Source organism: Panicum virgatum, chromosome 6N (genome assembly GCF_016808335.1).
Source record: "Panicum virgatum strain AP13 chromosome 6N, P.virgatum_v5, whole genome shotgun sequence".
Taxonomy (NCBI): domain Eukaryota; kingdom Viridiplantae; phylum Streptophyta; class Magnoliopsida; order Poales; family Poaceae; genus Panicum; species Panicum virgatum.
Window position 1 is genome coordinate 42,387,698 of NC_053150.1, and position 25,180 is coordinate 42,412,877.

At 49.2% G+C, this 25,180-nt stretch overlaps 2 protein-coding genes across 2 annotated transcripts; one reads left to right on the plus strand and one right to left on the minus strand.

The window, feature by feature from the left end:
- The first annotated feature begins 7,658 nt into the window (after positions 1 to 7,658).
- Positions 7,659 to 10,985, plus strand: LOC120678946 (12-oxophytodienoate reductase 7-like). The gene is made up of 5 exons (XM_039960411.1): positions 7,659 to 8,010; positions 8,116 to 8,256; positions 9,160 to 9,290; positions 9,832 to 10,014; positions 10,144 to 10,985. The coding sequence occupies exons 1-5, from the start codon at positions 7,910 to 7,912 to the stop codon at positions 10,782 to 10,784; spliced, it is 1,197 nt and encodes a 398-aa protein (XP_039816345.1). The 5' UTR covers positions 7,659 to 7,909; the 3' UTR covers positions 10,785 to 10,985.
- Positions 10,986 to 11,106: 121 nt separating this feature from the next.
- Positions 11,107 to 23,608, minus strand: LOC120678180 (protein DETOXIFICATION 16-like). The gene is made up of 10 exons (XM_039959332.1): positions 23,478 to 23,608; positions 20,448 to 20,571; positions 19,800 to 20,344; positions 19,632 to 19,718; positions 19,480 to 19,536; positions 19,137 to 19,363; positions 11,764 to 11,775; positions 11,544 to 11,662; positions 11,349 to 11,435; positions 11,107 to 11,268 (listed from the first exon to the last, which is right to left on the minus strand). Exons 1-10 carry the CDS (start codon positions 23,606 to 23,608, stop codon positions 11,209 to 11,211), a joined length of 1,449 nt encoding a protein of 482 aa, XP_039815266.1. The 3' UTR covers positions 11,107 to 11,208.
- Positions 23,609 to 25,180: the final 1,572 nt, after the last annotated feature.

A 25,180-nucleotide genomic window follows, 5' to 3' on the forward strand; every position in this document is an offset into this window, starting at 1 on the left:
CATTCGCAGACAACGTTCTCGCTACAAGTTCTACATGTATGCACATAACATAAGGGAATGCAAATAAGATTTTGCAATTACAAGTAACCAACAATTGGAAACAAACGCTAAGGATTTTGTCGTGGGATTTTTAGGGTACCCACAGCCGGGTGGCGGAGCGCACCCGCCTATTCCCGGTGAGGGAGGACTCGGGGAAGTACTAGGCGGTTAGGCTAATCTAGCACGGAGGCAAGCACACATGAACTCACGATCTAGAGTGGTTCGGGCCGCCGGAGCGTAATACCCTACATCCACTGGGAGAAGTATTGTTCTTGGTTGTGTATGAACCTATCCTCTGCCGGGCCTTGGCCTTTTTTCAGCCTCTCCACCTTCTAGCGGGCGCCCTCCCTTTTATAGATCAAGGGGTGCGGATACATTGGTCGTTGAGGCCCCGACAGGTGGGCCCAACGTGACTATGTAGCATACTGCGCAGAGTACTTAAATGTCTACAGTAGTTGTGAATCTTTTCTCTGTATACTTCCATGCCCTACTGGCGTTCTGACTCAGGGAGGTCTTCTCTTTGTCCCGTCAGCAAGGTGCCCGTTGGGGAAACGTAGCTTGCGGCGTGGCCTGTTGAGGCTATTATGTAGGCGTCATAATGGGTGAAGCCGAGCCATCGTGTCCATCTGTCATGGCAGACTGACAGGCACGGCGTGGGCGGCGCCAGCGGCTCCAATACACGTCTTGATAATATGCGATCAATAGTATCCCCTGGTCAAAGACTTGCCTCGGCTTCTGCTATATCAATGCGGACGTCCACCTACCGCAATGAATGCAGCGAAAGGTGAACCTTTAGTATGGAGACCAAGTGGCCTTATATACGTGTCTGTGCTTGCAGACACGTGGCAGCTCCGGACCTCCCCGGGGCGAGGTGTCAATTCCTTCCCTTAGTGAGGGGTCCGGGACCCCATGGGGGGTCCGGGACTCCGCGGGGGTCCGGACCTCCACGGAAGGTCCGGGGCTCCCGGCTGTTCGGGCTGAGCGCCTGCTTTTCCCGAAACACGTGGTGCTCCCAGACCCTTCCCAGCCGGGGGACGGGTCCGGGACCGTTGTTGGGTGAACAGGGCTCCGGACCGCGGGGATCTGGCTGTTTGGACGTAGTCAAGGATAACCACAAGGCTCCTGCCTAGACACAGCAAGAGGGGTACCCCAGTTCTGGGGTACCGACAGATTTACACTAACTTACTCCTACCGATCCCTACTCTGTTTTGCTAATATCGGTCAGACTGGTCTACAAAACCGATCAGACCGGTCGTGACTGGATGAGACTCTAAACCCTAAATCCGGAATATTCGGACGTATTCTCGGAGTATCCGGACTCCCAAGCCCGGAGAATCCGAACTTAAACCCGGAGCGTCTAGACCACTACAAACCCGGAGTATCCGGACAAATGGCCGGACTGTCCGGACCCCTACCGGTCAGACCGGTGGCTCGTACCGGTTAGACCGGTCGGCCAAAAATAACTCCAACTAAGTTCTAAACCACTAGTACATCTCTATAATTTAACTTACATAATTCTTCTTACTTGTAAACTATCCCTTAATTTCTAAACATATTAACACATGAGGAAGCCAGCTAACACTTCAAACTATGCTTTCTAGACATGAAACTTTAATATTGAACTACACATGCATAAATTAAATTACTGCCTAGACTTCATAATTTTTAGACTAATAGATTTGCCGAAACTAACTAAACAAGCCTAAAACACAACCTAAATTTTGACGGAGACCAAAAAAGGTCATTTCACAAGAATTAATATTTTCCCTAGAGATTTAGATCCAAACATTCAAATAAGACTAATTTTGTAATTTTGAGATTTTTCCTTAATTTGTTAGGCAACCTACAAGATTTTGCCCAATAAATAAAAGGGCCTCCGGTCACACCGGCCCACCCGACCGGTCAGACTGGTCCTACATAACATAGCCACGCTACCGGTCAGACCGGTCCATCCGACCGGTCAGACCGGTCCTGCCCAGACCAAAAGCTAAAATCCTTAGCACGGCGAAAATCGCCCACCACTTCCAAAACCCTGCTAGGATCTAGTTCAGGTATACCCCTAAGGGTGTTTGACCAGAGGAAATCACTTAAATCCGCCTAGAAGAAGATATCGAGCCATCCCAAGCTAGAGTACCTCGAATGAGTTCTTCCCCCGTGAGGAACTTGGATCCGACGCACCCCTGGGTAGGGAATCGTGGAGAAGGAGCCTTCACACGCCGATTTGATCTTTTACCCGGCCTTGAGATTGAATTTAGGGTGAGGATTTGAAATCCTAGGGTTTGGGAAAGGAGGGGCTCGGGAAGGGAGTGAGGGAGCTGAGGGAGGCGAGTGAACTGATGAGGGAGAGAGAGAAGATTTAAAAGCTGTGGGGCCCAAAGTGGTTAAAACCGGCTCAACCGGTCAGACCGATCTGGCCAGGCTGACAAAGAACCGGTCAGACCGATCTGGCCAGGCTGACAAAAAAAATGCTATCTTATGATTTGATCATTTAGGTTTGGAACTAATTATGATTAACTTTAATTAAGATGGATTAACACCGGGGTGTTACAGTCAGGAGGATATACTATGACCACGACAGAATTGGAACGGCTGCTACAGTTGTTTCCCAGAGAGTTTCGGATGCCAGAATTCGTAAATCAAGAACGTCTAGTCTACGTCAGCTGTGTTCCTGTAGTTTCTGGTTAATCGTTCATGTGCTTGTTCCTGCTTCCTGAAAGATTTTGCAGTACATAGCAAAAAATGGTAAACACATACATTTTTTTTTTGAAAGATCACAAACAGATACAAGTGTGTTCCAGTTATAAATTAGGGATCAATATAATCATCTGAGGCGGAAAAGCAATACTATGTCCGATGTCTCGGGAGTCGACCACAACATCAACATGCGCCTTACAGCTGGCCGGTCCTGCCTCTAGGCCACACCGGCACCGCGCCAGCCGTCGTCCAGCTGCGGCTCGACCGCCGCGGCCCCCCGCTGCGCCTGCGCGTAGTAGATCCGCACGCCGCGGCGCCACCGCGCCAGCCGTCGTCCAGCTGCGGCTCGGCCGCCGGCGCCGCCCCCCGCTGCGCCTGCGCGTAGTAGAAGCGGGTCGGCATCCGCACGCCGCGGCGCCACCGCGCGTACTGCGACACCGTCGCCCTGCTGTCGCCCGCGGTCAGCGTGGGCACCAGAACCTCGCCGGGCCCGCCGACGAGCGGGACGCGGCCCTGCGCCGAGGACATCCACGCCCGGTGCTCCGGCTGCGGCGCGTCCTGGTGCAGCGCGCAGGGGGCGCCGCCGCCGCCGCCGCCTCCCGCTAGCGCGAGCTCGAGGCACCGGCACCCCAGGGCGGTCCGGCCGTGCGAGAGTTCCGGCGCGCGGAAGTTCCGCCGCAGGATGCGCGTCGCGATCTTCTTGCGCCACCACTCCCGGAGCTGGCGAAGGGACGCCTGGCGCCGGCCTCCGCGGCTCGTCCTGGCTATCTTGACCGGAGGCGGCAGCGGCGGCGAGGCCTCCTCGTTTTCGGCGTCGTCCGATGTGCAAGACGGCGACGGCGACGGCGACGGCGGAGACTTCCTCTTCCGCCCGGCCTGGCCGTCCGAGCGCGGTACGACGGACTGCTGCGACGCCCGCGGCGCGGCACATAGCGCCTGGATTTCCTCCTTGCAGAACATTCGCGCCAGAACGTCGGCGTCGTCCTCCGAGATCGGCGCGTGGAGGTCGTCCAAGGAGAACGGCGGCGCCGCCTGGAGCTGGCTGCGGAACGCCTGCGCCTGCAGCCGCACGAGGCGTTCCGTTGACAACAGTAACGGCGGCGGCTGCGACACGGCGACACCGGACGCTCGTGAGAGGCGGGACAGGCCGTGGAGGAACGGTGGGCAGCTCGGGGCCATGGCGGAGACTGCCATGGCCATGGGTCGCACGGAAGGTGGTCGACGGCGGTGCCCGGCGGGAGGCGGTTTCGCTGCGCGCGATCGTGAGGTGAGGTGAGGTGATCGGATCTGGTATTATCGGTGAGGCGGATCGGACGCCCTCGGGCCTCAAGCCCTCAACGCACTATATAATCGCGGGCAAATAGCCTCCGAGTCGGTTGGCGGACGCGGCGGCGGACGGCGCTGCAATCCGACTCGAAGTTGGGAAGTTGGGAACGATGTGCGTGTGCCAGCGTGGTGGCCACGTACCAGCGTTCCGCAACGCATCCAAGCGACTGCAGTGTGTGATTGGAATGCTCCAAACAGAAGCAGAGCCCTCATCAAGGTGCAAACAGTTTTACATTTCTCTGTCAACCGACTGTTACGCTTACATCACATAGCAGAGATTAATGTCTAGAATTTGGCAAATATGACTTAAATGAAATCCTTCTATTTAAAAGTAACTAACTTTCAAAGCAAAACCAATTAAAGCTTTAAAAAAAGCATCAGTGCATTGAAGAAGTTCAGATGAGGAGCGCCGGGCGGTCGGTCTGCGGCGGAGTCAGGACGGAGGCGGCGGCCATGGTGGTCAGTTCAGATGAGGAGGTGGCCGGGCGATTAGGGCGAGGAACGGGGATGCCAGGAGGGTGATCAATCAATCCGGGGCACGCCGGTGGAGGGGGAGGAGGAGCGATTTGCAAATTCCGAGGCAGCGAGAGGGAGCGGTGTGCCGTCGCGAGCCATGGCTGGCCATATATAGGCTGCTGAAGCTGGGTGTTTTCTCATGGGCTGCTGTAGCTGGGTGAGCTTGCGCATGGGCTGGTGTATCTGGCTTATGCATGGGCCAGGCCACCGGACCGCACCTAGATCCCTCTTGATGCTGGGTTCCTCATGGGTTGGGCTTGTTTCGTGTTGCCCGGTGTTTTGGGTTTGGGTAATGGCCCAATTTCGAGATACATTCTGGTAAGGAAAAAGTCTGTTTTACCTCCTCCAACTATCACGAAAGTTTGATTTTCCTCCCGCAACTACGAAACTAGGTAATTCACCTCTCTCAACTTTTCAAACCGTGCATTTTACCTCCCTCGAGTGGTTTTGAAGACTGTTTCACTACAGTAACCGTGGTTTTAAAAAAAAATTCACTTGGATCTTTGAAAAATCATTGTAAATTATAGAAAATCATAAAATGAAAAATTTAATTTTGTTGGACTCCACATGAGAGGATCTACACATTGAACATATAATATGATATGCTTTAGTATAAAGTTTTTGCTACGAAGGTTCTTTGTCTTTTTTATTTATTTGGCTGAATCTATAAAAAAATATTGTAAATTATAGAAAAATCATAAAATGGAAAATCTAATTTTGTTAGACTCCACATGAAATTAAATTTACAAAATTGAATTTTGTTAGCTTCAATTTCATGTGGAATCTAATTTTGTAAATCATTGTGAGTTCAATTTCATGTGGAGTCTAACAAAATTAAATTTTCTATTTTATGATTTTTTATGATTTACAATATTTTTTCATAGGTTCAGCCAAATAAATAAAAAAGACAAAGACAAAACCTTCGTAGCAAAAACTTTATACTAAAGCATATCATATTATATGTTCAATGTGTAGATCTTCTCTTGTGGAGTCCAACAAAATTAAATTTTTCATTTTATAATTTTTCTATGATTTACAATGATTTTTCAAAGATTCAACTGAAATTTTTTTAAAAAAGAAAAAGACAAAACTATTACCGTAGCAAACACGGTTACTGTAGTGAAACAGTCTTCGAAACCAACCACTCGAGGGAGGTAAAATGCACGGTTTGAAAAGTTGAGGGAGGTGAAGTACCCGGTTTCGTAGTTGTGGGAGGAAAACTAAACTTTCATGATAGTTGAAGGCAGGGTTAACCGAACCGTCGGGAACCGGTCCGGTTCCGGTTCGGTCCGGTATGAAACCGGTCAAAATTTAAAATTTAAATTTGAATTCAAAAAAATGAAAAATTCCCAAAAAATTCCTAAAAATATTTCAAGGTGCAAAGAATCTAATGGTGTCAAATTTTCTCAAAAATTCGTTCATTTAGTATGGTTTGCGGAATTTATAAGTTAAATAAAAAAACGTGCATACGAAAGTATACAAATACAATGTAAAAGTAGTATAAAAAAGGGTTGGAGGGTTCATTTAGACTAAAATATGTTATACAAACATTTATTTAGTATACTTTGTGGGTATTTGAATTTAAACAAAAAAGAAAAAAAATTCGGTTACCATCCAAACCGGCCGGTATACCGGTCTAACCGACCGGTATACCAGTCGGAACCGGTTGAACGTGGGCGTTTGAATTCAAATTTGAATTCCACCGGTTCCGACCGGTAACCGACCAAACCGGACCGGTATACCGGAACCGGAGGCCGGCGGTTACCGGTCACCGGTCGGGATTCAAAACCCTGGTTGAAGGAGGTAAATCAGATTTTTTTTTCTTCTTGTAATAATTACTCAGTTGCAGCCCACTACCTTCACAAACTCCTTAAAAGTTGAAAAGGAGATCAAAGTTGCAGCTTATCTTTGTTTGGTTCATTATATTATTTGAAATCATACCCATATCTTAATTAAAGAATGAAATGATCTTCATTTCTGTTGTCAAGATCGAGTTTTTTATGATGCTATATGCTAGTTTTTTTTTTTGTGGGGGGATTTCCCCATTTGGTTCAATCCAATTTGCGATACTACAAAAGCTGAGTGGCAAGATTCGAAAGTTAAACCTCCTCAAAAGATACAAAATCACAATAAAATGCACCAGAGTCCAGAGTGGTGGACGGTCACGTTTAGTCGTTCACTGAAGTGGCCGCCGGCCGCATCGACGCCAACCTCGCCGGCTCCATTGCCCGCCGGGTCCTGCCGACGAGGGAAACGACACCCAATCTCGAGTCGCACTCTTCCCTGCTCCGATCCGGTGACCAATCTACAAGCGTCGTCGCGTCATGCACGATGGCCCGAGGGCCGAGGTGTCCACTGTCCAGCAAGCACGCACAAGCTCGTCGCCGTCGCTGCGAATCTCGGCAGTGGCAGGGCGTGTGAAATGTACATGCAAGTATGCAAACTGTGCTGTGCGCCGCCTTCCTTCAAATGACAGCGCATGTTCGCTGCAGTCACAATTGTACTGCCAAGTGCTGACTGCAGCCGGCGCGGCTGCGCTGACCCAGCCTTAATTTTGTCAAAAATAAAAATACTCAAATACGAGTAGAGCTTTTAGTTGTACGTAGTTGCAGAAATAAAAATTAAAAATTTAAATAGGATTTAGATCTTCCACCGTGTGGAGTGAAGCTTGAAAAAAGATCAGATCCTGTCATAAAAGGTTAGCTTTGCTTTTTCAACTGCTGGTCTGCTGCAATGTGTAGCTGAGCTCGTGATATGGACAAAGGTAACCACATCTCCTGCTTAGGCAAGCAGTTGGAGGAAGAAAACCGGTACATAATAGTAATTTTTTAAGAAATTAACATTGGCTCAAGAATTTTCACCCCGCTCCAATTTTTCTCGCATGAGCATGTCATATCATAGTGGGCGACGCACCTTAGCGGACCCACCTCTCCGTCCACCGCCCACGCGACGCACATGCTCAAAATCGCCCCCGAGAGGCCGAGATGGCGACGCGGCTGCCTAACCAATAGAGGAGGCTGGAGGGACCCACCTGGCGGCCAGCTTGACCCGTCGCGCGCCTCCTACTTCCTCTGCTCCCAGTCGTCCTCCGTCCTCCCTCCCTCGCGCCTGCTTTCCCATTCCTCTCCGCCATCCCGCGAGGCCGCGACGCGTCGTCGTCGTCACGGAGGCGGGCGCCCCACTCGCGTGATTCGCTTTCGAACCGCACTCACTTCCTCTCCTGTTCCCTCCCTCTCCTCCTCTCCGGCTTCTCGCCACCCTCTGCTAGTCTGCTTTCCCCCTCCCCCTTTCTCCAACCTCCCCTCCCCTTCCCGCTCCGCTCCGCTCCCCATCCATGGCCTCGGCGGATCGCTCCCCGCCGGTGGCGGACGAGCGGCGCCCGCGCCCGTCCCTCTTCTCGCCGTACCAGACGCCCCGCTTCCGCCTCGCCCACCGGTGAGCCCGGCCGGCCCCTCCCCCGCGCCTCTCGATTTTTTTGTTCTCTCCCGCCGCGGCCCGGTCTGACCTGCCGCCGTGCGTGCCCGTGGCTGTGGCTTGCAGGGTGGTGCTGGCGCCGATGACCAGGTGCAGGGCGCCCCGCGCGGTCCCGGGGCCCGCTCTCGCGGAGTACTACGCGCAGCGGTCCACGGAGGGCGGCCTGCTCATCTCCGAGGGCACCATCATCTCGCCGGCCGGCCCGGGGTAACTGATCTCCTCTGCTCCATGGCTTGCTACCAGTTCCCGTGATCGATTTTTTCTGCCTTCCCCGGTGATCCGTGCTGGGGGTCTTAGATTACTCCGCCACCATGCTATTGTTAGTTTTCCTCGCGCCTTCGTGTCAGCTACTCAACTTTGAAGTCATGTGCGCTAGTGGAGGATAGGGGGATGCGCGCTGGATCTGGCGGAGACGTGGTCCTCCCGCTGCGACGGGTGGTTGGTGACTTGGGGTCCATTATCAAGGGCGCCCCGATATCAATTGGTATTTGGTGGGAATAGTATTTCTCTATTACCATTCATCATGTGGGTTTTTTTTTTGAGGTTCCAATCATCATGTGGGTTTGTTGTACTCTACTTCTGTTGGTAGTCTCGGGGGTGGCGGTCCGTGTGCCTGGTCAGAAGAGTGTCTCTGTTTGATCTCTGCTTCAAATGCTGGAGCGCTGGAGCAGGGGAAGTAGAAAATTTAGAGGAACTGACGGCCCTCTCTTGACCATGTGGCCATCTCGAAAGGAGTTGATGCTTAGATCATAGCTACTGCACATGGTTTATGTCTGGAGTGACCATGTGCTGAATTCAAGCTATTTTATTTTCTTTTTGAAAAGCAAGCTATTTTATTTCTGAAGTAAACGAAGCTTGATAAGTTTCCCAGCCACAATACGGGAAATTGGTATCCCTTAGCTACTGGATCTCGTAACCTGTGTCAATAAAGGGTGGAAGGGAATCCGTAATTCAGTATTATCAATCAATGGCCCAACACATTCTGTAATACTTAACTCTATTGTTATGTTATATATTTTCTTTTGCTCACTTCAGATGAGCTTTTAGCATGTTGTTTTACTTCTGAATCATCATATCAGAACGCTAAGTGTCAGAACATTGTTGTATCAGCTTCCCTCGTGTCCCTGGGATATACAATCAAGAGCAGATCGATGCATGGAAAAAGGTAGTTGATGCTGTTCATGCCAAGGGAGCCATCTTTTTCTGCCAACTTTGGCATGTAGGCCGGGCTTCTCATCAAGGTATGCTTATTACATGCACAATTTTCACAAAGAATATTTGGAAATGGTCAGTAATTTTTTAATCACACCGAATTGCTAGACATTTCATGCATTGGGGAAATTACATTGAATATGCCTTTAATGATTTTTCAGTCCAACATCGTGAAATCATATTGCAGTTGGAAAAGTTTGTGTTCTGATGTAGTTGTTGATTGTTGGCAAATTAAGGATGATGTGTAATCTGGGACTTTGGGTTGGTGGAAAGTAAGGAGGAACTTTCTGGCTTGCACTTAGTTTTTTGTTGAGTTGTATTGCTTCTTCTCTGACTGCGACAAGGAATAAAGGTTGCCGTCCATTGATCTTAGTGAATACACTACAGTCTGCACCCTCAGATCACAGTGTTTAATGTAATACATGTCAACTCAGTAATTAACCTTGTTGATCATATGCTGCTTGTTCAACTGTCAATGGATTCAGTACATGTGCATGATTCACTTTACCAGTCTCAACTTACTGTGTCACAGCATCAGATATTAACTAATGTTTTCTTATCACCAATCAGTATATCAGCCAGGCAGTGCTGCTCCAATATCCTCAACCGATAAGCCAATATCATCAAGGTGGAGGATACTGATGCCTGATGGCTCCTATGGCACGTATCCAACGCCTCGGCGCCTTGCCACATCTGAGATACCTGAAATAGTCGACCAATATCGTCAGGCTGCGGTTAACGCCATTAAAGCAGGTAATGGAATAGAACTCCTATGAATGAATCCTCAAAGTTTGCACAGTGCATCCCCAACCATAGGTCATCACAAGAAAATTCCCCGCAATTTGCTATTGTTTGCTCATCTTGAGAGGAATACCTTTGCAGGTTTCGATGGCATTGAGATCCACGGCGCCCATGGCTACCTAATCGATCAGTTCCTCAAGGATGGCATCAACGACCGGACCGACGAGTACGGTGGCTCACTCTCCAACCGCTGCCGGTTCCTCCTGGAAGTGACCCGTGCCGTGGTCTCTGCGATCGGGGCAGACCGTGTCGCCGTCCGGGTGTCACCGGCCATCGACCACCTCGACGCCTACGACTCCAACCCCATGCAGCTCGCCCTGGCCGTGGTGGAGCGTCTCAACGCCCTGCAGCAGGAGGTCGGGCGGCTGGCCTACCTCCACGTGACGCAGCCGCGGTACACGGCGTACGGGCAGACGGAGTCGGGCCAGCACGGGAGCGCCGAGGAGGAGAGCCGGATGATGCGCGCCCTCCGCGGCGCCTACCGGGGCACCTTCATGTGCAGCGGCGGGTACACGCGGGAGCTCGGGGTGGAGGCCGTGGAGTCCGGGGACGCCGACCTCGTGTCGTTCGGGCGGCTGTTCATCGCGAACCCGGACCTGGTGGAGCGGTTCCGGCGCGACGCGCCGCTGAACAAGTACGTGAGGAAGACGTTCTACACGCCGGACCCCGTCGTCGGGTACACGGACTACCCGTTCCTCGGCCAGCCTAAGGCGCGCATGTGATAAGTAGATGGAAATGGTAGTTACAAGAGGTGCATTGTTGATTGTGTAATGTGACGTGAGAAAATAAGATGACGTCTTCGTAGCCGTGATTGTTGGCCAATATCCAGGGCAACAGACTGTTAAGATATCTTAAGGACAAATTGGTGACTTAATGGGGGAAAACGGTGGTGTTAGTCAATATTCATGCTTTGTCCTCAGCCATGCCTCCTTGTTTGGAAGAGCCCTTGTTCAATTGACTGATTTGTTTGGAAAAGGGGGTTGCTTCTTGACTGATTTTGTTCATAATCCCTCAGCTCCACACAAACCTACCAGTTCAAACTTCAAATTGCGAACATTGCTATTGAAAAGCACACTAATATAAAGCCCTTCTGGTCCTCTCACATCACAGCACCAATGGTCCCTCGAGTTCACAACGAAACTGCATTCATGTTGTCATATCTCCATGACAAGCAGAACTGTGGATTCTATCCTGCGCCTTCACTGCCTGAAGATCAAGATATAAACTCTGAAGACAAGAAAAAAACAACCAAAGCATGTATATTGACACATCTAAAATGTTCTTACTTCTTTGTCCCAGTTGGTGCATAATGTGATGCAGGTTAGCAAGATCGTCTGCACCACCAGCCCACACAAGAGGCCAAACCAGAGCCCCTGTTCAAAGTTCAAACCAAAATCTTTCATAATACAATTAAAACTTTTTTAGAAATAGTATAAACCATTTATTCTCCAAGACATCAATGGAAGGGATCAATCAATTACCATTCCTCCGACATGGCAGCCAAAGGCGAAGAAGTATCCCAGAGGGATAGCAACAAGGTAGTAGGAAGCAAGGTTGATGGAGGCGCCGATCTTCTGCCGGCCGCAGCCCCTAATGGCACCTGCAGATCAAGCAGGGCCATCTTTTATAATTTCCAAAAAACCAGATGGATTTGCTCACAGAGTCATAGATCAAGCCAGTGGCTCTCTCCGTCTTCTTTACCTGATAGCACACCTGTTGGTGATATGCCCAAGAGCCCATCATCACAATACGATTTAAAGGCCCAAGTGGATAATGATCCAAGAGAGATTAGGGTTACTAATGGGCCTATGAGATAGAAACCCATTAGTACGCCCTATATATATGAGGGAGGGGCTAGGGGGGCGATGACCTGAGCCGCGCCACCTCCCTAGCCGCCGCCCCTCCCTCTCTCTCGGCCGCCGCCCTTGCCGTGCGTGCGGTGCTAGCACACCGACGCCCGGCGTTTCATCCCCGTACGTGTGGACTCCGTGGAGGCGCTGCTGCGACTGTTGCGCTGATCGGCTGCTGGGATCAAGTACGAGGAGCTCGGTTCGTGGGACGTGATCGACTACTTCCTCTACATCGACGCGCGACTTCTTCCGCTGCGCTGCGCGTCTGGTGGTAACGATCTATGATCTTTTACTCGCAAATATCTTGGGTTTATGCGGTAGTGATGCTAGCGTAGCCTACCCGTTTCCCTACAGTGGTACCAGAGCCATCTTGCGTAGTTTTTTGGTCTGGATCTTTTGCATATAGGCGATATGTTGTTGTAGTAGATTGGATCTATTACTTTTGCACGGTTTGATTAGATCAATTGGTCATAAGGGGTTAAAACTGGAGCGAGTTGATTGCGCGGCATATGACAAAAGATTAGTTTGTGTTCTTTCTCTGTTATGCATACGACATGTCCCTACCGGCTGGAATCACCATCGGGACTAACTGTGTGCATAGTCAGCAGATTGAACCAACAGATCAAGGTCATGTGTAGATGCAGTCTTCTCAAGTGCAAAGTTTGCACGGTCAAGGTGATTGACCTAGTCAAAATTGAGCCATTATGAATGGCTCGGATTTGAGGTGATGCGATCACTCTGATGAGATTTTCATAGGGATTCCATAGATGCGATCTGTGTAATTCCGTGAGGTTTTCAGGGCGCTGCCCTGAGACCCGCGGGGGGCGGCTCCCCCCTCGACCCGCCGTTGCTTTCTCGCTGTAGCGGCTTCTCAAGCGCTACTTTGGTAGAACACGTCGTACGCCTAACTTGTTTTTGCAGGGTGTGATGTGAATGGTATGGCCTCAATGTCATGTGATGATGTATGTGATGATTTGTGCGGCCTGCGTGTCGCAAGTTAACACAACCGGGTTGAGGTTGCACCATTATTGTATAACGACCTGCGTGTCGACTTGTGATGTTTGAATCCTCATGTAATTATTTCACTAGCTATTAGATGTAGTAGCTTAGTATCTTTTCATGGAGGCTTCAATCATGATGGCGATGATGATCACCACAAGACAGGACGGATGGCAATGGAGGTCACCTTAGAGCCATGGCGATGGTGCCCATTGTGATGCAAGAGGCCATACTATTCACAATATAATATGATTATATGCTTGTGATGTTTATTTTCCTGTCATACTATTCTTTCATGCTTTTACATATGGTGGATGCTTTAATCATGATAGAATAGCTTCCCTCAGAAAAGGTTGAGTTTTTGATGCCTTTTACCAATAGCTGCACCTATAAATTTTGATCGTTGTGTGGTAGGTTTACCAAAGTAGAGTACCCTCAGCTATCACTTTTGTATAGGGTGGATGTCGGACATTCACAAGCATAGTATTGGTTTACTCAGCAAAGCTATCAAAACAGTTTTGGGCTTTAAGGCATAGGGTTGGGGCCGGGGCATTGGATGCCACCCAACAAACAAGAGTCGCATAGAGATGTGATTAGTAATTTGTTACTTACCTGTATCACTACTTTTCTAGCCGTGATGCTAAAGCTCACTAGAATTTTAGTGATTATGGATCTTGAACCACTATATGTCATTAGAGGGAAGATGACTTTGATATAGTAGGTTGTCTTTTGTTAAATCAGTTAATGAAAGTTTTTACATAAACTTAGTGCTGAAATCTTGCTTTACTTTAATGTTGTAGATCATGTCTGCCAGTAACAATTCCGCTTTTAATTTGCGTTCTGTTCTTGAGAAAGAAAAGTTGAATGGAACAAACTTTATTGATTGGTACCGCAACCTGAGAATTGTTCTCAGGCAAGAGAAAAAGGAGTATGTTCTTGAGCAGCCATATCCTGATGATTTCCCTGACAATGCAACTGCTGCTGATCGCAGAGCTTATGAGAAGCACTGCAATGACTCACTTGATGTCAGCTGTCTGATGCTCGCCACCATGTCCCCTGATCTGCAGAAGCAGTATGAGCATGCGGATGCTCATACCATGATCGAGGGGCTGCGTGGGATGTTTCAGAACCAAGCCAGGACTGAGAGGTTCAATATCTCAAAATCCTTGTTTGCGTGCAAGCTGGCAGAAGGTAGCCCAGTCAGTCCTCATGTGATCAAAATGATTGGTTACATTGAGACTTTGGATAGACTTGGTTCTGAACTTCACCAAGACTTGGCTACTGATGTTATTCTCCAGTCCCTCCCGGCGAGCTATGAGCCTTTTATCATGAACTTTCAGATGAATGGCTTGGATAAAACATTGAGTGAGTTGCATGGGATGCTAAAAACAGCAGTGGAGAGCATTAAGAAGAATCCCAATCATGTGATGATGATTCAGAAGGGGAACAAAAAGAGGAAGCGTTGGACGCCTCCTAATCCCAAAGGTAAAGGCAAGGAAAAGAGTTTCGGTGGTGAGTCCTCAGGCTCTAAGCTAAAGCCAGCACCTAAGGCCAAATCTGGCCCTACTTCTGAAGATGAATGCTTCCACTGTCATGAAAAGGGACATTGGTCTAGGAACTGCAAGAAGTACTTGGAAGAAAAGAAGAAGAAGGGAAGTGAGACTTCCACTTCAGGTATAAATGTTATAGAAATAAATATTGCATTATCTTCTAGTGAATCATGGGTATTTGATACTGGATCGATGATTCACACTTGCAAATCGTTGCAGGGTCTAAGTGAGACTAGAAGATTTGCAAGAGGCGAGTTGGACGTTCGGGTCGGCAATGGCGCAAAGGTTGAGGTGTTGGCGGTCGGCACCTACCACTTGTCTCTACCCTCCGGATTAGTTTTGGAATTAAATAATTGTTATTGCATTCCTGCTTTGAGAAAGAACATTATTTCTTCTTCATGTTTGGAAGAAGTTGGTGATTTTAAGATTGTAATTGAGAACAAACGTTGTTCTATCTTTTGCAATGGTATTTTTTATGCTCATTGTCCATTGGTGAATGGATTATATGTTCTTGATCTTGAGGATAAATCTGTCTGTAACATTAATACTAAGAGGCTTAGACCAAATGATTTGAATCCCACTTTTATTTGGCATTGTCGCTTAGGTCATATAAATGAGAAGCGCATTGAACAACTCTATAAAGATGGATTGTTAAGCTCATTTGATTTTGAATCATTTGACACATGTGAGTCTTGTTTGCTTGGAAAGATGACCAAAGCGCCTTTCACTGGTCAGAGTGAGAGGGCGAGTGACTTGTTGGGACTTGTACATACCGATGTATGTGGACCAATGAGCTCAATATCCAGAGGTGGTTTTCAGTACTTCATTACTTTCACAGATGACTTTAGTAGATATGGCTATATCTACTTAATGAGGCACAAGTCTGAATCGTTTGAAAAGTTCAAAGAATTTCAGAATAAAGTACAAAATCAATTAGGCAAGACAATTAAATTTCTGCGATCTGATCGTGGAGGAGAATATTTGAGCCTTGAATTTGGTGATCATTTGAAGCAATGTGGAATTATTCCGCAGCTAACTCCGCCCGGAACGCCTCAATGGAATGGGGTATCCGAACGGAGGAACCGAACCTTGTTGGACATGGTTAGGTCCATGATGAGCCAAGCTGATCTTCCATTGTCATTTTGGGGTTATGCTCTTGAAACTGCTGCGTTCACACTGAATAGGGTTCCAAGTAAGTCTGTTGAGAAGACACCATATGAGATATGGACTGGGAAGCGTCCCAGATTATCTTTTCTCAAAGTTTGGGGATGTGAGGCTTATGTCAAACGTTTGATGTCAGATAAGCTCACTCCAAAGTCAGACAAATGTTTCCTTGTGGGGTATCCTAGGGAAACCAAAGGATATTATTTTTACAATTAGGCGGAAGACAAAGTGTTTGTCGCTCGCAATGGTGTTTTCTTAGAAAAGGAGTTTCTCTCAAAAGGATTTAGTGGGAGCAAGGTGCAACTTGAAGAAATTCAGGAAACACCCGAAACTGTTTCAGCACCCACTGAAGATCCACGGGATGTGCAAGATGTTGCACAACCCGTAGTTGAGGCACCAGCCCCACGAAGGTCTATAAGGGCACGTCGCGCTACTGACAAGCTCAACCTCCTTATTACGGAGGAGCGCCATGTATTATTGATGGAAAATGATGAGCCCTTGACCTACAAAGAAGCAATGATGGGACCCGACTCCGACAAATGGCTTGAAGCCATGGAATCCGAGTTAAAATCCATGCATGATAATCAAGTTTGGAACTTGGTCGATCAGATTGACAGTGTAAGACCTGTCAACTGTAAGTGGATTTTTAAGAAAAAATTAGACATGGATGGAAATGTTCACATCTATAAGGCACGATTGGTGGCGAAAGGTTTCCGACAAATTCAAGGTGTTGACTATGAGGAAACCTTTTCGCCCGTCGCAATGCTAAAGTCTGTTCGGATTCTCCTAGCAATTGCCGCATATTATGACTATGAGATATGGCAAATGGATGTCAAAACCGCTTTTCTTAATGGACATCTAAGTGAGGATGTGTATATGACACAGCCTGAAGGTTTTGTCGATCCTAAAAATGCTGGGAAAATATGTAAGCTTCAGAGGTCCATCTATGGATTGAAGCAAGCATCTTGGAGTTGGAATATTCGTTTTGATGAAGTAGTCAAAGGGTTTGGCTTCATCAAGAATGAAGATGAGCCTTGTGTTTACAAAAAGGCTAGTGGGAGCGCACTTGTGTTTCTGGTCCTATATGTGGATGACATATTACTGATCGGAAATGATATTCCAATGCTTGAAGCCGTTAAAACCTCATTGAAAAAGAGTTTTTCGATGAAGGATTTAGGAGAGGCGGCTTATATTCTGGGTATTAGGATCTATAGAGATAGATCAAAAAGGCTAATTGGATTGAGCCAAGACACGTACATTGACAAGATATTGAATCGGTTCAATATGCAAGATTCCAAGAAAGGTTTTTTGCCAATGTCACATGGCATTACTCTAAGCAAGAGTCAGTGTGCTACAACACCTGATGAGCAAAAGAGGATGAGTACGATTCCTTATGCTTCAGCCATAGGGTCGATCATGTATGCTATGCTTTGCACGCGCCCAGATGTTTCCTTTGCTCTAAGTGTTACGAGCAGGTATCAGTCAGATTTCGGTGAACCTCACTGGACAATTATAAAGAGTATCCTTAAGTACTTGAGAAGAACTAAGGATATGTTCCTAATATTTGGAGGCGAAGATGAGCTCCTTGTAAAGGGTTACACCGATGCTAGTTTTCAAACAGACAAAGATGACTCCAAATCGCAATCCGGTTTTGTTTTCTGCCTCAATGGTGGGGCAGTGAGCTGGAAGAGTTCCAAGCAAGATACGGTGGCTGATTCGACGACAGAGGCCGAGTATATTGCAGCTTCCGAAGCTGCAAAAGAAGCTGTTTGGATCAGAAAGTTTGTTTCTGACTTGGGTGTTGTTCCTAGTGCGTCCAGTCCAGTGGACCTCTATTGTGATAATAGTGGTGCTGTTGCACTAGCAAAGGAGCCTAGAACAACTAAGAAGTCCAGACATATACTGCGAAAGTATCACCTCATCCGTAACTTTGTTGAGAGAGGTGATGTGAAGGTTTGCAAGGTGCACACGGATTCAAACGTTGCTGATCCGTTGACGAAGCCTCTCCCACAACCAAAGCATGAGGCGCACATGAGATCTATGAGTATTAGATACTTACATCAGTGATTCTAGTGTGCGTGGGAGATTTTGTGTCATGAGTATGTTTATGTAATGATAAATAATTGTTATTTGTTCCATGGATGATTATTTTACATTGATTATCAAGTATGTGACTTGTTCGTGAAACTCTTTGTTGAAAATGATATGATTCTAAATTATCCCTAGTTTATGTCGTTGTGTGGGACAACAACGATGTTGAGACTAGCACATGCATTAATTGATGATCATGTTTCACGGATCATGGATATGGAGATATCGGATTAATGATGTGGACACATGTTGGTGAACATGGTGTTGGATTGACCCACTCCAAGACAATGTTGGGATTGTTATTTTGTATGTGCCATCAGTTGTTCTTGAGTGTTATACCTACTGAATCCTTAGACCTGATATCGCCATTGTTTCTCACTGTGTGTAGTGGTGCATCTTGGGGCTGCTAAACGCTACTCCGTGACTGGGTAGTTACAAAAGCAGCTTACAGGTATGTCATGAAACATGGAATGGGATGTGAGCGGATCAAGATGGAATTTGCCCCTCCTAGATAACGGGAGAGATATCTCTGGGCCCCTCGAGATAGTTGGATTTGAAAGTGCATGGCCATGCCAAAGTGATTAAAGAGTTAATCATGATGACTAAAGGTTAGTTATGAATAGAATCCACTATTAGATCGAGAGAATGGTCGAGCTATCACAAAGGTGGCACGCATCTCGCTTTGAGCTTGACTGGTATCGTGTGGCAAAGGGATCGGTGTATGAGTATATCTATGGTTCGGCCGATATGATCTTTATGTGTATTTGTGAGTCACTATGCCCTGCTAGGTGCCGCTATTGACTTGTGATTCGGAAATGATTTCCGATCACGACCACCTACACATGAACCTAACGGGTCACACACTTAAGGGGTTTGGAATGTTGGAAAGCTTGCATGTATGATTGTCTCTAGTGCAAGTGGGAGATTGTTGGTGATATGCCCAAGAGCCCATCATCACAATACGGTTTAAAGGCCCAAGTGGATAATGATCCAAGAGGGATTAGGGTTACTAATGGGCCTATGAGATAGAAGCCCATTAGTACGCCCTATATATATGAGGGAGGGGCTAGGGGGGGCGATGACCTGAGCCGCGCCACCTCCCTAGCCGCCGCCCCTCCCTCTCTCTCGGCCGCCGCCCTTGCCGTGCGTGCGGTGCTAGCACACCGACGCCCGGCGTTTCATCCCCATACGTGTGGACTCCGTGGAGGCGCTGCTGCGACTGCTGCGCTGATCGGCTGCTGGGATCAAGTACGAGGAGCTCGGTTCGTGGGACGTGATCGACTACTTCCTCTATATCGACGCGCGACTTCTTCCGCTGCGCTGCGCGTCTGGTGGTAACGATCTATGATCTTTTACTCGCAAGTATCTTGGGTTTGTGCGGTAGTGATGCTAGCGTAGCCTACCCGTTTCCCTACAACACCCTGTACGCAGTCGAACAAGAACGAGACGGCGAGGAGCGGCAGCATCCTGGCAATGTACTTGATCACTCTCTCGTCGCTGCTGTACGCGTACCCCCATAGGTTGCGCACGAGCACCATCACCAGCCCTCCGATGGCGGCGACCATGAGAGCCAGGAGCACGACCACCCAGGCCGCCAGACGGGCTGCCTGCGGCCGCCCTGCGCCAAGCTCGTTCGAGACACGCGTGCTGCATGACGTCAACGTCACGATGGGGAAAAGTTATTGCAAAGATGATTTTGCAAATCTTATATTTTAGTTTCCAGAAAAGGATTGTTGGCATGGTATGTTGTTGGAGGAGCTGACCTTGTGGCACCACCAAGTCCGAAAGGAACCATGAATGCCAAGGTGATGGTGTTGATGCTGCAAGAATCTCGGCAGTGAGTACTGAATGGCAGACAGAGACAGAGCAAGGGGTATGGCAAATTTCATCCCCAAATTGAAGCAAGAACGCTCACTAGATGGACAGGACGGCCGTCTCGAGCTTGGGATCAGGGAGGAGACCGGAGAGCAGCACCAGGAGCTCGAAGGACCACCACTCTATGCTGCGGAGTGCAGAGATTAACCCATAAGATAGATTGATCTCGTGGTGATCAAGAAGACAGCTTTACAACGGACACGCTCACCAGACCATCATGGCGGACGGCACGGCGAGCCTGAAGAAGGCCGGGATGCCGCGGAAGGCCTCGCGGGAGAAGCCCGTCCAGGTGCTCCGGCATCGCGGCGAGAGCCTGACGTAGAGCGCCAGGAAGCACAGGTTGGCCGCGTACGAGACGGCGATGGCCAGCGCGGCGCCGGCGCTGCCCAGGCCCAGCGCGCGCACCAGCAGCCAGGAGACGGGCAGGTGGGCCAGCGCCGTGGCGCCGGAGCCCAGCATCACGGGCACCACGGCGTTCTGCGCCTGCAGGAACCGCATGTGGCAGTTGAGCGGCCCGTTCACGAGCAGCGCCGAAATCAGGCCCCGGATGTAGCCCGCCGCCGCCGCCGCGATCTCCGGGTCCTGGCCGAACCACGCCAGGATCTCGCCCGTGTAGCCCCACATCGCCGCCACCGGGACGCTCACCAGGACGAGCACCAGCATGGCGCGCTGCAGGTGCACGCCCAGCAGGTGGTGCTGCTTCGCGCTGAAGGCCTGCCCGCACAGCGTCTCCAGGCTCGTCGACATGCCCCCCTGCAGGAGAAAGCAAGACGCGTTGTTCAATTTCAGGCAGTACGGTGACAGAGACGTGCTCTGTCTCCGGCGTGGTGATGCGGTGCAGGGCGCGTTTGCGTACCAGCAAGCTGAAGCCGGTGACGGTGGCAAAGGAGGTGGCCACGGAGGCGCCGGCGAGCTCGAGCTCGCCGAGGTGGCCGACGAACATGAGCGACATCAGCTGGACGACGTACTGCAGGAGGTAGCCGGTAGGGGCTGAGCCACGTTGACCGGGTGGTGCACTGGCACCAGAGTTCGAGGCATGTGTGCACCACCCTTGAGCAAATGTGTGCAACAGGTCGATGACCACGTGGCCCATCTATCTACCATGCTAAGGCACTAGGTGTGCTTCGTGCTTTCACCTAGCCATGGAATGTGCACCACACACCTCAATATGTTTGTCTGATATATAGCATAGAAAGCTATAGATTTCCCCCATCTGGCCATTTAGAATCTTTCTATTTTAAATTCCCATATTAACACATATACATATTTAGGGATATGTTATTGCGCTAGCGCCTAATTTTTAACTCCATAATGATCATATATCATAGGATCTTCATGGGACAATCTTGAGCATTTCTTCTTCCTCCCAGCTTTGGTACTGTGCTTCTTCTCCGGCACAATAGCTACTCTCGCGTGCTAGCTCCAACCTCCGATCCCGCCCTTTCCTCGTCCGCCCCAGTACTGTAGCATCATTGTGTTCATTGGATTCGTCTGGCGAAATTACACCCACTACTACAGAACTGGTCATAGCAAACGGGCTATCACCAACGGTTCGAAACGAACCGGCGGTGATGTTTCATCACCACCGGATCCTGTTGGGACCGGCGGTGATGTCCATCATCACCGCTGGTTGGTAACACGAACCGGCGGTGATAAGGTCGCCGACCATCACCGCCGGTTCCATCCACGAGCCGGCAGTGATGAGGCACATCACCACAGGCCACGCCTGCCCCGCTTGCGTCCGCCCATAGCCCTCTTTTTTTTTAGCAGTAAAGGGCAGATAGCCCTCCCTCACCCTCACTCGCGACACCGTCCTCCCTCCTCCCGCGCCCTCCCAGGGCGGCGGCGCCGGCCCTCCGCCCCGTCCTCCTCCCGCGCCCTCCCATGGCAGCGGCGGCCGGCCCTTAGCCTCATCCTCCTCCCACGCCCTCCCATGGCGGCGGCTATGGTAGAGGCCTGTGCGGCGGCCATGGCGGCCGGATCCGCACAGAGCATGGCGGATCTGCGGCGGCCGGCCCAACGTCGCCTCGTACTTCCTCCTCCCGCAACGTCCCATGGCGGTGGCGTCGGCCCTCCTCCCTCCCTCGCCATGGCGCTCCGAGCTCAGGTGGCGGCCGGATCCGGGTGCGCCTTGGTGCTCCGAGCTCCGGCGGCGGCCGGATCCGGGCGCTCCGAGCTCCGTGCGTGCGGGCGGCTTGGAGGAGCAGGGCTCATGGCGGCGCGGGCGCTTTGACGTCGGCCTCCCTCTGCGGCATCGTGCGGTGGGATGATGGCTCCAGCGATGAGCTATTGTATCAGTTTATGTGTGCAATGCAATGAGCTAAGTGAAAGCTAAGCTTCATTTTGTAGGATCTGACTATAATTCATTTTCATTTGTTCACAGGGAGCTAATATTCATCATATCTTCTCTTTCTGGTAAGCTTTTCTACCCATCTCATGATTTGCTTTTTTGACATACCATCTGTTTACTAGAAATATCTACCATGCTGTTGCCAATTTCCATTGCTTGCTCTTCATGCCATGCATGTCATTTGTGAATAGAGGATCATTAGGTATGTGATATCTACCATGCTGTGGCTATGTGCTTATGTTGCTTGTTAGACTGGTTATGATTATGGTTGTTGCTAGCAAAACTTCAGTACCAATTATAAATGCTTTTTGTTAGACTGGTGGCATTCATGCCTCTTTTCTTCTGAGAATAAATGCTTTTTGTTATATATATCATGTACTCTACTCTACACTAGATACGCTACTAACAGGTCTGTGGACGGATGAGCCTTGCAACACAGACGGTGATTTCCTCATTGTTCCCCAGAAAGGAAGTAAGTCCTCGTCCTCTGATTACCTTCCTTTAGTATGTAATGTTTTTTTTGCAACTATTTTTCAGAAAAGGGTGATGTTTCCAGATTTGGCTCCACTGATGTGGCACTCTTTTGGCACAATGATTGTGCTGCTGTAGGTATGTAGCAACCCTTGTGCTCTTCTATGCATACTTATAGTATGATCAAGCTTATTTGGAGCTTTGAGTGTATTCTGTCATGTTCTGTTTCCATGATCAGTCTGTTATGTTATTCATTCCCGATTCAATCCTTGAGTTCATGGCTATATCAATTTTCTTAATATATGTTTGTGAAGTTTAAACCAATCTCATAGGTCAGCCTTTTGGTCTTAGTATGTCTGCCTACTTGAAAATACCGGAAATTTTCTCATTCTACCCTGCACTTTCATCCTCTATGTTATCTGCTGAATTCTGCTGCTATAATTATATATTATATATGTTGTACATATGATGCAATATTATTATATGAATTTTTTTTGATGGGAAAAAGGTCTTCACCAACGGTTCCAGATACGAACCGATGGTGATGGGTGCACATCACCAACGGTTGGCGCACGCATCACCGCCGGTTCATAAACCGGCGGTGAGGAATGATGGCCCCGCTATCACCATCGACTTAAATTCAATGGTACCCAAAACCGTTAGTGATGAACTTTTAGAACCGGCGGTGATAGGGGTGGCTGTAGTAGTGACCCATCTTTAAAACAGGTTTTTAAATAAATTTTATTTACTAGTAAAATTCCTTTGCACTAACTGTTAGCACTAACCATTAGCGCGCTAACCAAACAGGCAGTGCCCAGTTTTTCTCACGCTGCAGCTGATCACGTCAATTCCTGCTTCCTGCCGCAGGGCCTATCTAATTTTCAGGCATCACTTGTACACTGTGGAGGCATAGAGGGCCTAAGAATGTGGATGTATTAATAATGTCGTGAGCCGTCTATTTCTCCCCCAACCATTATAAAAAAAATATACATAACATATAGGCAAAGAAACACAATGTTAAAGCAATGCACCAGGGTCATCCCAGCTCTAGCTTCGCCCCTGGTAGCCGGGGACAGCGGCCCGGCAAGGCACAGCTGCCTCTTGATCTCAGCCCACACCAGGCTTTCCTCCTCGCCTCCGTGCTTGCTCCCGGCGACCGTGCCGCTCAGGCCCAGGAGCGGCTCCTCCGTGGCCATGCACTTGCTTCTCGCTTCGCTGTGTGCGACGAAGCAGAGAAGGTAGCAATGGTGGTCGATCCGGACCTCCCCGTTTGCTTGACCTGCTTCTGATAGAGCTCACTTTTTTTTATAGTACACATGTTAATTTCTTTAGAAAAAAAATGCGAGAGTCAAAACTCAAAAGGTTACTTACAAACATAGTGCGATGTAGAGACCGAGATAAATTTATTCCATAGTGACCAGACTATTCGCACAAAAACGACAACATCTTTGCTGGCAAGGTGTAGTCCTACATAATTTCAGACTACGCCATCAAAAGCTTTGGTCAAAATTAGGGTTTGTTTGACAGGGCTTCGGCTCCTTAAAAAACGACTCCGGCTCCTATGGTGAAGCGGCTTCTTTGGTGAAGCTGAAGTCATTTTGGAGACCGTTTAGCAAAACAGCTTCACTCCCATTCTCTCTCATAGATTGAAAATGTGAAATACCCAATATACCCTTATCATTTTCTTATTTTTTCTTCCTTTCTTTTTCTTTTTCCTCCCATTCTCTCTCCTCCTTATCTGTTTCCTCTCCTCCTCCCGTGCGTCTCCTCCACCCGAGCCTCCTCTCGCCGGCCTCCAGTTGCGCTGCCTCCTCCCGCCGCCGGCGGCCTCCGCAAGCACCGCCGCATCTCGGCCTCCGCCCACGCCTACTACTCCTGCCGGCGGTGGCCTCGGCAAGCGCAACCGGCCCCTCCTCCTTCTGCTGCTGGAGGCCTCTACAGCGCCGCCGCCTCTCGGCCTCGCCTACGTCAACTACTCCCGCCGCCGGCGGCCTCCGCCAACACCGCCCTCTCCCGGCCTCTTCCCACGCCGCCGGCGATGGCCTCCACCGTTGCCGCATGCGCCCGCCGCCGCCGCTCAGGGACCCGCCGCCGCTCGGGCTTGCGTGGAGGTCAAGCGCGCGAAGAGGCCGCGGGGGCAAAGCTGGCAGGCTGTCGCGGAGCCGCGGCCGAAGCCGACGGAGCCACGTTTTTTTTGGCTCCGGCACCCCCAAACTGCTCCAGAGAGCGGGATTTGGGGGGCTCCGGCGTCGGAGCCGCTGCAGGAACACCCGTTTGGCAGGGCTTCACGTGAAGCTGATCTTGGAGCCGATTTTGGAGCCCTGCCAAATAGGGCCTTACTTTGGAGAATTTGCAAAACTGACACCGGTGTTTTTTTTACTTCTTCAGGAAAGCCGCTCCAATGGCATCTCTGGAGGCATTGTTGCAATTTTCCATTAACAAGATCGAAAGATCTATTATTTTATTATTTGGCCAACAAACGGAGCCACCACGTTCGCTCTCAAGGTCTAGAAATTCTCACGTTAATCAGAAAAAATAAGAGAAATTAGAATTACCCACCATTATCATTACGATAAAAATCGGCCCAAATACCACTGTGTCTGACTAAATATAGCCCACCATGCCATTATAAAAGAAATTATTCCAACAACTGCCATTATGATAAAAGTCAACCCAAAATACCCCTGTGTCTAACTAAATATAGTCCACCACGCCATTATAAAGAAAATAATCGAATATTTAACAACTAGGGTTGGGAAGCTAGGAGA